General features: G+C 36.7%; 1 protein-coding gene across 1 annotated transcript in view; it reads right to left on the bottom strand.

Moving 5' to 3' along the window:
- Positions 1–977: 977 nt before the first annotated feature.
- The window catches only part of tafa4b (TAFA chemokine like family member 4b), a 46,710-nt gene continuing 34,892 nt past the window's right edge, over positions 978–12,795 (bottom strand). Inside the window, exons 5-6 of the mRNA XM_065242119.1 lie at positions 5,188–5,312; positions 978–1,747 (exon numbers count right to left, since the gene is read on the bottom strand). Of these exons, the coding sequence (XP_065098191.1) occupies positions 1,736–1,747; positions 5,188–5,312 (137 nt within the window). The 3' untranslated portion in view covers positions 978–1,735. The remainder of the gene's footprint in view (positions 1,748–5,187; positions 5,313–12,795) is intronic.

The following is a 12,795-nucleotide window of genomic DNA, read 5'->3' as shown; positions in this document are numbered from 1 at the left end:
TGGATAGTGCATATTAAGGGGCGGTATTATTATAATTGGCCCTGCTACCTATTTCACAAAACAGGCAAAATCTGAACAACCTCATTTTTCACATACTTGCAAAGAATGGCTTACCCACGCAAAGTTACTGGGTTGATATTTTTCACGTTCATTTTCGTGGGGGCCCAATTATAGCACTTAACCATGGAAAAAGTCAGATTTTCCCACTCTGACCCCTTTAAGGATATATTTTGTACCTTTTGTACCCCTTAAATTTAACTACAGTAGTACAAAATTGTTCCTAAGGTACACAAGAGGTATAATATTGTACCCTACAAGGTACAACATTTCAATGTGTTATATACTTACACTGTCAGAAATAAAGGTACAAAACTGTACCTTTTCTGTCACTGGGGCTGTACCCTTTCAAAAAGTACAGCTTTGCACCTAAGGATTTCATTTTAGTACCTCAGAGGTACATACTGGGACCAAAGAGAGCTTATTAGTACCTCAAAAATACATATTAGTATCTCAAAGGTACATATTGGTACTAAATGTTTACATATCTGTACCTAATGGTCCATACAATTACCTTTTGAAAGGGTGCTGCCCCACTGACAGCTAGGGTACATATTTAGACTTTTTTCTAACAATGTAGGTCCTTAAGGTACGGTAATCTACCCAAAATTGTATTCTGTTTTGTATTGCTGTAAAGGTACCAAACGGAAACTTAGGGTACAGCCCCAGCGACAGAAAAGATACAGTTTTGTATTTTTATTTCTGACAGTGCATAATGGTACAAAAATGAACCCAGTGACAGAAAAAAATACAGTTTTGTAACTTTTTTCTGATTGTGCACCAGCATGTGTGACTGGATTTCATGTGAGTATGCATTATTTTAACATGTTTGTATAACTACACTGTAATAAATTCTAAGTGGACCTTTAAGTGGTTTATGTATCTTTTTACAGGGTTAACAGATGTTTGTGTTGAGCTTTGTAATGTTTCATACTTTAATGCCATCTTATAACTTAAAACGACTCCATCTTATCTAGTGCAACAAAAAATCGTACATGAATTTTTAATTGGTTGTTATGATCCTATTTAGCAACTCTAATTAAAACTGCAAAATGACTTTACAGAAACATTTTTATAGTTATGACTTGACCCAGAAGAGCAAATTGTCAGTAATTTGTGGATCATACATTCGGACCAATTCCCTTCCTATCTCGCATACATAAAGTTTAATGTGTGTTGGAAAGCAGATAAACAGAGTTAAACTACTGTGTCAGCATCTTTATCCTAACACACATTTTCTATTAACATTAACACACAAGGCCAAAGCCAAATCTGAACCAATCCAAGGGAAGTTCGTCTTTTAAGCCCAATGCTATGAATTCCTCTCTCCCATGGACAAGCACATACATACATACATACAAGAACGCAGTCACTTGTATAGCCAGTAGAAATCCAAAAAGACTCTTTCAGCTGACAGATGCAGTCTTTCCCATGTGCACCTGTGGTGTCTAACATCTGCAGTGCACCGAGTATCGCACCACAGGTATATACAAAGATCCTTGTCCTTTTTCGACTTCTGACAAAGCAATGCAGTCATCTATAGTCTACGATAAGAGAGTCCATCTATCACATTGACAGAATCCTCCGTGATATCAATGTCTTTAAACAAGAGGGTCTCCTTTTTCATCAGGGGGGTGGTGAAAAGTCCTAGGCCTCTTGGTAGGACAGCTATGTTCTGCTATCGTGTGACCTGTGAATAGAAAGAAAGGTAAATTAGGAGATATATGATACAACTGTTCGAGTGGCAAAGCATCTGCTTGGAGATGTTTAAGATAAGGTGGTTTTAATAATGCACTGCAATGAGACATTGTAATAAATCAAAATTTTTGTCTTGTTTTCCGGAATATAGACGTACTTTCACTCTTTAAAAAAATGTATATATATATATATATATATATATATATATATATATATATATATATATATATATATAATTTTTTTAAAGAGTTTTAATATATGTTTATAAAATAAAAACATAAAAAATAAACATGCCAGGAGGAGGGGCTATAATTTAATTTAAGATATATTTTCTTAAAACAAATCTAATTATTGCATACTATTTTACAAGAAATTTTATCTCAAGGATGTTTTACTAGAAAACATATATATATGGAGATATATATATATATATATATATATATATATATATATATATATATGGAGATATATATATGTTGCAGTCTGCTGTGATAAATCTCTGAGCTATGAATGGCTCACGGTGAGGAAGGGTAATAAATACATAAAGAAAATATATTAAATAAAAGGATGGTAAGGAGAAAAGATGTTAAGACATAAGCAGGCTTATCACCACAATCTCCTGTGACATATGCGCTGAAGCCTGCTGGTAACTGCTTCGATTCTACTGCTATTAAATACAGATTTAATGTTCATTGAAGGAGTAAGACACTTCCTGCCACCTCTCATAATGTATGTGTCTCGCTCCATTGGCTCTCGAGGTGGCAGAAGGCGTGGCTTAGGCCATCGACAGTCATATCAGCCAATCGTGAGCTGAATAAATACGATCACAAATCTCTAATGAAGGACCCAAAGCCATCATTGATTGTTTTGTCCTCTTCTTACCAATTTAATTAGAACTCTTAATTTGAAGGCCTCAGTGGAGCCTTGTAGCCATAATGCATTTTAATGAATACACAGATGTTCGGTGGTTACTTTATAACTCTGAGCAATTATTCTTATGGCAATTGTGTGTTTCCTGCCAATGCTATTTCTTTAATACTTCACCTGCATGTCACACCTGCAGAGAAACAGCAGACAGTGCAGATTTCACACAAGAAAACCTCTTTTCACATCTCATCCATCATCTACAGTACACGAGATACAGGTTATTTTTGAAGATTCACCAAGATTTGCTTTTTCCTTATAGGATTCTCGCTACATCTCACCAACCCCAAATTCATGTATTTTTAACCTCCATATAGACGTCTTGCTTCGTATGATTCATAATTTAAAGTGATGTACAAAAGATGAGTCTTTAAAACAAGACATGAAAGCACATTACAAACTGAACAAACTTTAAGATGAAGTCAAAGCAATATTGTCTCTGCGTGTTTATCTATACTTGCTTTTTGAAAATTCTCCTTTGGCCTTTGAAGGTTTTCTCTGTCAGACTCAGGTCCTCTGGGATTTGTTCACAGAGTTTTCGGCGCACTGCGTGGAGGCACGCTAAAAATGTTTATTTATCTTCAAGTCTTTCTCAATCTTTAATAAATCTCTTTTAGAAAGTCTCTAAAGCTGGAGTGATGCGTCTGCCGCTAATGCAGGAATGATTGACAAGTGATCTTTAAGAAACGCTCATTACATCCCAAAAAACTTGCAGGTACGGTGATTGCTGTGCCCCTGCTGTAACTTAACGATTAATAGGTAATCATTTGAACAGCTTGTTGAAATTTAAATGTATTACTTTACCCTTAGAATAAAATTGGATTTTAGAACGGATCACTCCTTGTACTTTCATGGGATTCAGAGAACCCTCTTATCCAAGTACAGCCTCAACAAAACACTTTTTTGAACAATGGTTTGCCTGAGAAGAAGGCCTGGGGAGAAAGGTTCCTTAAAAACACCCCCTTCTGACAATACACCTAAGGGTTTATTTTGATGGCATATATAGTAGCTCTTAGAAAAGTCTGTTTAAAAGGTTCTTTTATGGAACAAAAACGTCTCAGATGCTCATCTTATCTGGCAGTGCACCATGGGCCGTAGACACTTTTGGTGCCAACCTGGGTCTCTTGGATGTTTTGTATCTGTGGCATCAGAATGCTTCAGTCTATGATAACATTTGTAAAGTCTTAACAAATTAAATTAAATAACAATTTCATCTTGTTTTTATGAGTTATGTCAACCTATCACAAGTCAAAACTTAAATGATAATTCCTGTATTTAACACTTTGAGTCTCATTTCTGGTTTGTTTTGGATGAACTACAGTGATGGACACTGAAATTTTGACAATGGGTCGTGTCTTGACTTTTTGACTCGTTTAGAAGCGTCTCTTGACTGCTTCAGATTGGAAGTCAAGGGCCATGAACAAACATGTCATTAAAACAACACTTAACGTTCATTTTCAAAACTGTGCTACTCACCGAGTGGTTCGTGGTGTTCGTTGATGATTAAAAACAAATATATCGGCTCAATGTATGATTTCAATCCGTGTTATTTGCTATAGTGGAACTATTTTTTCAGATAACTCACAACCGCGTATATACTTCTGCTCTATATTTGAGTCTGAAGCGTCAGCACACTCCTGACCACTTGATGGCGACAACCACTTTGCCGTACAAGGACGCTGAATGGAACTCGGTGTCTAGCATATAGACAGTCAAATCGAGCTCAACCTGAATCCTAAGGCTGGTCACTGAGCCATCAAATATGGGGAAAAAAAATTCTGAGAGAAACCGAGCGAAAAAACTACAACCACATGTAAACAGACCCCTCTTCCGTTTCCAGCGGCGGAGTGATATATCAGCGAGCAATGAGTCTTCCAGGAGAAGTCAATGGAATTTTACAAAATGCCAAATAAAACACGACAGAAACTGTATTTCGCTACACTAGTTTAGTTTAGTTTAGTTTATTTGTTAAACAGGGACAATGCACATTAAGGAACATAATTGTAAATGTGCCAGAATTAGCCCAAAGGGCTATTTTTCATCTGTAGCCCCCTGACAGAATATTAAAAAGTCACCCTAAAACAAAATACATATCATTAATTACACATGTGCACATAAAAAAAAAAATAATAATATTAACAATAATAATAGAGAGAAAAAGAGGGGGGGGGGAATTAAATTAAAACTACTTGTTTTTAATCATCAACAAACACCACGAACCACTTGGTGAGTAGCACAGTTTTGAAAATGAACTTTAGGTGTTGTTTTAATGACATGTTTGTGCATGGCCATTGACTTCCATTCTGAAGCAGTCAAGAGATGCTTTTAAACGAGTCAAAAAGTCAAGACACGACCCATTGTCAAAATTTCAGTGTCCATCACTGTAGTTCATCCAAAACAAACCAGAAATGAGACTCAAAGTGTTAAATAACGGAATTATCCTTTAAAATAGTAGGTTGAATTGACTTGCATTTTTACAGTGTACAGGTATGACCTGCAACTATTCACCTTTGTGGTTTTGACTTTGTTGCCGGTGCTGCAGGACCAGCCGGTGAGATCCGGAAGAACTTTACAATCCTCGCCATCCAAACATGGATGCATTTGGCACCACCACTTCTGCAGCACGATGGAGGCTGGAGAGGAAATAATAAAAAGTTGATTACTACAATATTATTTTCTCTGTGATATGCATGTATACATCACTAACCTTCCATAATCTTTATGTGCACTGACAATCATAATGAGAAATCTAATAAACAAACTTCAAGCGCTTTTACATTTATACTGATGTGCCTTTAATAAATGTGTGACTTCAATCATAAGATCACTGAAAAAAACGACTTGTAAAATTTACTTTAAAAAAATCCAACAAACTTTTTTAAGTAAATTTACAGTTTTTTAAGTACAAGTTACCTACTCGCGCGTTTCCGTTCAGCTTCCAAACACACATACAACTGATTTCTCATAAAATGATTACTTTATCAAACCGTCAGGGCAGCAATAATTTGTGTCATTTACAGGACATTCACAAATGAAAGATAGAAAAGTGGCGAAATGTCTGTCGGCTCATGAGGACACGCACCGTGCGTTAACAAATATTTTTTTCTTTTAACTCATAATGTTAATCGGTCATAAATTCTTACTTTCGGTTAACGGTTAAACGGTCAATATGAACATCCCTAGTATTTATCATCATTTTACTTAAAGAAATCTATGAAATTACGAGGGTTAATCTAATATATTTTACTACACCAAACAGTTAATTTTTTCAGAGATTATTGATGGAAACAGTATTCATTTAGAAAAGGTATTTAAAAACTACATTGTGACACCCGTAACAACAAAACATTTTTGATGTAATTCAAAGTATCTAGTCCTAAATACTTTCAAAAAACAAAAGGGAGGAAGAGAAAAAACCACACAATCTCATAGCAATTTGTGTATTTTATGAGGAGGTAAAATGGTATTTGTGCGTTTTTGTACGATTTGCTTTGCCCCGTGGCGTTGGGTTTAGGGGTGGGGTTTTAGTATTGTTTTTATAATAATCTAACATATTTGTAAGATTCACTTTGTACGAAATACGAATTCACACAAATTAGGCAACTTGTAAAATACACACAAATTCATGGGCTGGACAAACAGAAAGAGGATATGAAAAGGAGGAAAAAGTAGGCAAAGACAACAAAGTGGAAGGAGAGGAGAAAATGAGAAAAAGATGAAAAAAGATAGCACATTGCCCTAGAAGTTATAAAATGAATTTCCAAAGATATCATCCATAAATTTAAAGCTATTAAATGTCAAATGGAAGAAACACTGTGGTGTTGTTGCTTTTCCTAAAACTGAGCAGATTTCAGACATCAATTCAAGGACACACTTCAGAATTGGACACTTAAGCCAGGCTTTAAACACATGAATGTCATAAATGCATGAAATAACATAAGTTAAAGCCAACTGTCATCTAGCAGACAAAAGACGCTAGAATTTGTGTGACAAAAAATCTGATGCTCTTTCCATTTTCAAAACAGTTTTTATTGAAAGAGAACAAAAACATATAAACTGCACACGCCTAGCTTGAAACATGTAGAAGAGCAATGTCAGATTTGAAATCACATAATGCTGCTATTCAGTACAACTGTGAGTGTGCTTTTGCTTTAACATATTCACCAAAACCTCCTCACTAAAACCGCATCACTTCCCAACTAAGAACTATGAAGGAAATGGTAAACAAGTAATAAGACGTCATACCTGCTGATACAGTCAAATAAACAGGTGTTAACACCATTCTAGCAGATCACAGTATAAAACAACCCTCCTTTTCATTACCACCCTGAGGTGTTATAACGCAGGAAAGAAGAAAAACTATTGCTCATTTATTATTACTGAAAAGCGCTATATACTTTATATGTCATGGTTTCATTGTGTAGTCATGTTGGAGTACTATACAGGTCATTGGTTACAACTTTTTAACTCAAATGTTGTAAGAAAAACAAATAAACAGGGTAATGCTGAAAGCACCTAGAGCTGAAGTGTTCACATACTAAAGGTACATTTCCATACACCTGTTCAAACGAGATAAGACAAATTACTTTAAACATTCGAATAAAAATACACACTACCGTTACAATTAATACTGGCATCAAACAAATAAGTTTCTCAATATTTGAAAATCACATTGCTGGTGTAAGAAACATTAAATATTGATTTGAAATATTTAATTTGCTAATTTTTAATAAATGCAGACCTTCCGCAAGGAAAACCCAGTTATAAGATAAGACAATGGGCCCTATCTTGCACCCAGCGCAATTGACTTTGTCAGTGACGCATGTATCATTTGTATTTTGCACCGGCGCACAGCGGGTTTTTCCCTCCACAGACGCACGTCGGCAAACTAGGAAATGAACTTGCGCTCCTTGGGCGGTTCAGCGCAAAAAAGGAGGCGTGTTCCGGCGCAAACCATCCCTGATGCTATTTTGCAGTTTCAAAAAAACAATTGCGCCACTGACCAAAAAAAACTAGTCTAAAGTCAGTGGTCCGTTGCGCGTGGTTCATTATGCTATTTTAAGGGCGCATGCTTGACCATAATGTATAGCGTGCACAACGCGCATACACTTTGCTTATTTTTTATATTTTGCAAATCATAACTTGTTACAATAAAAAATATTAACACATGAGATAAGGGGAATCATAGTGGTGAGCATTGTGGTGATAGTTTTTATTTATTGTGTTGCTGCGTTAAAAAATTCTCATACAAATAACGATTAAAATATTTTCATAAGTTTGTTGTGTGGCTGTATTATGTTTATTTTATGTAAATAATAATTAAAATGTTTTCATAAGTTTGTTGTGTGGCTGTATTGCGTTTATTTTATGTAAATAATAATTAAAATGTTTTCCTAAGAAACCTTAATGTAATATGAACTTGATTTGTAAGAGTACTTTGGGGTTGGACCTTGCTTGCGTTTCTTGGGTCCGATTTCAAAGCCCCCAAACCCTTTCAGCGGTGAGGGTGGACGCAGCGATGTCCTCTGCTGGTGTCAGGTGCTTTGTAGAGGCAGATCCACCTCCCGTTACACGGCGTGGCCGATTTATGCTGGCAAGCTTGGGATTCCCCCGTCTCCTGACATCATTGTAGCGCTTGGCGCAACGATGGGGATGCCAGCTGATGAGACAATTGTGGCTATTTCTTCTCACGCCTGTTTAACCTACGCTGATTTGGACGGGTTTCTCCTATCCCCATACAAAACAACTTCTCTGTCTTTGACTGCTCTTACAAGAACGTCGGTTTCCTCGGCTGTGAACCGCATCTGGCGTACACCTGGTAAATCCATCATAATAATAGCAACCCGCCATGGAACTTGCGCCCTTGCGTTTTAAGGGAATGTTGGATAGCGTTCTGATTGGTTTATTTGACGTTACGCCCAAACCACACCTATGAATAATGAACTTACTTCAGACAAACCCCTTATTGATTTGCGCCTGGCGCAAGAGTTATTTCTCCCGCCGGGAAAATAGCAACAGCGCCCAAGATCCGCCCACAAAGTCACTTGCGCTTTGCGCTTCGCACTTGCGTTTCAGATCGTTAAAATAGGGCCCAAGACGTTTAAATGTCATGAACACACTATTTGGTTTATTCATTTGTAAATTTTATGTCATGTATGTTATTAAAATACGTATATTTAATTTTTGTGTAACATTAAACTATACCTGTCAAAATGATTTGTTTGTTATTAGTTTTGAGTGGTTGTTATCTGGGAATAAAAAACAAATGTTGCGAGTGGCCAATCAGAATCAAGCATTTCAACTAATCGTGTAATACAAGAAATTCATATTATGGCATAATTATATTTTTCTCCACAAACATTTTCAACATTCAGACATGCCTTTATATGTGGTTTTTAAGATCACGTTTAACTTTTACCTTGGTACCAGTACCAAACCAGCACTATCCAGAGAGTACTGGGGCCTCAAAAGCTTACGCAGATGTAATCGTAAAGTGTTTTATAAAAACTGTCTTTAACGTGGAAAAGTGCTTAGCACCACGTCAGGGTCTGAGCAGACGTATGCACTTTTGCTTGTCTGATTGCTGCAGGTATTTGGAAATATAACCCATTCTTGTTGCTCGAAAAGGGTTTAAACATTGACAAGCGCTCTTTTATATGTCCATGACATTAATTAGGCATCGTTTAAAAGCGGAGATCTGAAACTGCTCAGCTGCGCACAAGTTCAAGATCATTTGCGATGTATAGATTTCACATCTGAAAGAAAGGGGTATGCACTTTTTTTGCGCGTTCGTTCGGTTTATAAATCACACACATTTTTTGATAAATGATCGTAAGATCAAATGTAGGAAGGTTTCTATGCAGCATTTTATAAATGAGGCCCCTAGTCTTTTTAGCAGCTTATGTAAAAGCCCACAGATAAAATGTCTGATTTATGTGGCTCTCTAATGGTTCAGAAAATCTGTGGATTTATATTAATCATTAATGTTAACAGTTGATATGATAACCTTAAGATGAGACGTTATAATAACAGTGGAGGACTCTCTATAATTTGTAAGTGTGAATGTATGTATGTCCAAAAATGGTTGTATTCTTCCTAAAAATGTGTGAGCATCACTTATGGACTGCAACTCATAATCATTTAGATCTTACAAACGCACCTCTTCTGCAATGAGAATGTAATGCATGGGAATCAGAGCCATTATATGTGGGTGGGACAAGACCCACCCACTTATGAAGACCAATTATTGGACCGCATGTAGCGCATTTGTCTGTTCACAAATCAGCGTCATCAGTCAAAGCCATTTATTAACTGAAACTCCATTCTGTGTTCTCACTACTTTGGCCTGTTGCTGACCCACCCACATTTTTTGGCTTTCGACAGCATGTGCTAATGTTAACACAAACATGCTAATGTCACTATGTCAAGTCCGTGAAACATTTCCTCTCACTTGTTTTTATTTATTGAGGAAAGCACTAAAATCTGGAATCAACCTAACACCAGTGTTTGCATTTAAGTAAGTGAGTCCTCATAGTGTGCACAGCTGCAGACTGTAAATGTGTTTAACACTCAAGGGTCTGAACGCTTCGAGCAGCCGAACTGCTGAAGCTTTTAAAGAGTTTAATCGCTTTAGGTTTGCAGTTGTGGGCACCTTTGTCTGAACCTTTTTAGCTTTTCCTCACCAAATCTTCTCTTCCACCGTTTAAGCATTTAACTGGATAGTGTTGGCTCCAGCTCAGACTTTGACAGATTTTGCCTGCTTTTAGTGCTGAAGTGGCAGAAACAACTACAAAACATAGCCCTCCTCCTATGATGGTCCTATTTCCAGTTAAGAAAAATCCCGAGGCCATGAAAGCTAATAATTTGATCTTTGATTTCCCGTATCCGTCCTCACTGGATCTAGACAGCATTATTTCCAAAAATGTGAGCGACTATGCGGCATACAGGAATATTTTCCTGCCCCCATTTACGTAGCGAAACGCTAGATTGAATAAAACAGCGTGTCAGACATCTTGAGAAACTGCCTCGCTGTCTGTCTCTTCTTGTTTGCGTTTGTAATTGTTGGCACTGAGGTTTGTGGCATGTTGTAGTGGGCCTGGTGGGGAAACACAACATGTGGTGCTCATAAGTATTCGAAATCGTGCAAACTTTCTCTCCCACACACACACAAACATAGCCACTGTTCGCAATATGATGCTTATGTGACAATAAGGAGATTAACAGAGCAACAACTTTCTCAATAGCTTGTATTGTGTGTATTCACTCAAATGTGCATACTTATGTTAATCCCTATTGCATACAGGCATATTTAGGACCTTTCTAGAAAACCCACAAGTGTTTTAATTTTAGGTGAAGGACCTTCTCATGGCAAGTCCCCCATAAGAAGTTTGGCTTCTTGATTGTGTATGTGATGTATTATTTTACCCTTTTATTGTAGTGTACTTTCAAACACACTCAGATTTTCACCTTCTAGCACCTGAGACTAATGGGACTGTTGTGTTAACGTTTGTTTTCGCCTGAATCACAGTTGCATCCAACACCTCGCATCAGGGTTTGTGCCATAGAGACTCAGATCTCCCCAGTATCAATCTAATTCCATTTATACCCATCTATTAGATTACCCAGCACTCCGTCTCGGCACCACAAAGCTTGAAATGACCTAATTTACACCACTATCAGTTTAGCTACAGATACTGCCTTTGACACACATTAATGCAGTGTATTAATTCAGCATCACTCTCCGCAAGCCAACAGCACATTTGTCTCCTTAAGGACATGCCCAGAAAGTAGCACAGAAAACACACCTGACCCCAATGACCTATTTATGAAACAGCAGGGCTTTCGGCTCATGAATCCAACACACAACTTGTTTAAGAACCTAAGAGGTTTTCTTAACATCGGCCATTGCACAAATGTAACCTCAGCTCTACTTTCACACAAGATTGTGTTTATGACAAGATATGACATATGACAAGATTACACATTTTTAAAGACAAATAATTTCTGGCTTTCTGCTTTGCCTTTTTCTATAATGTGTGACAAAATTCTAAAAAGCAAACATTTTACTAAAAATGTACAGTTTTTATAATTTAAAGCATCTACAAAATGTAAAAAAATGGTAATGGTCATTTGCCTAAACATAATGTTAAAATGTATATAAAGTTGACAAAAATACAAAAATTTGGATAACAAGGTGTTTAACTGAACTGAGTAGATGTGTTTTTCTGCAATAAAGAAATTTTATCTCATTATCTTATTCTCATCATTATAACTGTGATTTATGCAAACTAATGGCAGATACACTTAAGTACAGATAAGTACACTTATAGGGCCTTTATGTGGTGTGGTTGAGCACTGATACCCATATCTCAGATGGCAAAGACCTAAAGCAGTGCAGGATTCCCAGACACAAAGCAGATACACAGGCAAACACTTTCCTGTCCCTCTCTTTAATGAGATTTTAATGGGTGAGGCCTGCAGAGACTTTAAAGCTCAGGGAGAAGTGGCTAGAGATACTGTCCCAGCCAGAAGAGAGTACCACAAAGAATCTATAAATTAAACCACAGACATATTTAATCCCTTATTTAGTACATTCTGATTAAATAAGATTTTAAGTCAAGGTCCTCTCATTGATCCAATTGTAATCCTACAGTGGTTGATTTGCCTTAAGAAGTTTTAGGTCTGGCTCAAGTCTCTGAAAGTTTCAGTGAAGTTTCTTTCAGCTGGCTCTGTGGTGCGGCTTTACACTGATGTTGTAATGATATGAATGGGTAAAGTGCCCTCCAATGGCCAAACAGAGGAAAAGCACAATACAAAAACACTTTCATGATGCATTAATTTGTAATGTGCTACTTCGCATATACGATTCAATATATGTTATTTAAATAAGATTTAAATTAGTCTTATTCTTGCACTGCAATATCGTTAGACCCAATTTTCATTTAAAATCTGTGTCTAAAATTATGTGATCATGGACCACAAAATCAGTCTTTTTTTTATTAAGATGTATTCATCACCTGAAAGCTGAATAAATACTGTAAGCTTTCATTTGATGTATGCTTTGTATAGGGTAGGACAATATTTGCCAGAGATACAACTATTTGATAATCTAGAATC

The sequence above is a fragment of the Paramisgurnus dabryanus genome, chromosome 14 (genome assembly GCF_030506205.2).
Source record: "Paramisgurnus dabryanus chromosome 14, PD_genome_1.1, whole genome shotgun sequence".
Lineage (NCBI taxonomy): Eukaryota > Metazoa > Chordata > Actinopteri > Cypriniformes > Cobitidae > Paramisgurnus > Paramisgurnus dabryanus.
Note: the sequence above shows the minus strand (reverse complement) of the source record. Positions and strands in the feature narration are given on the sequence as shown.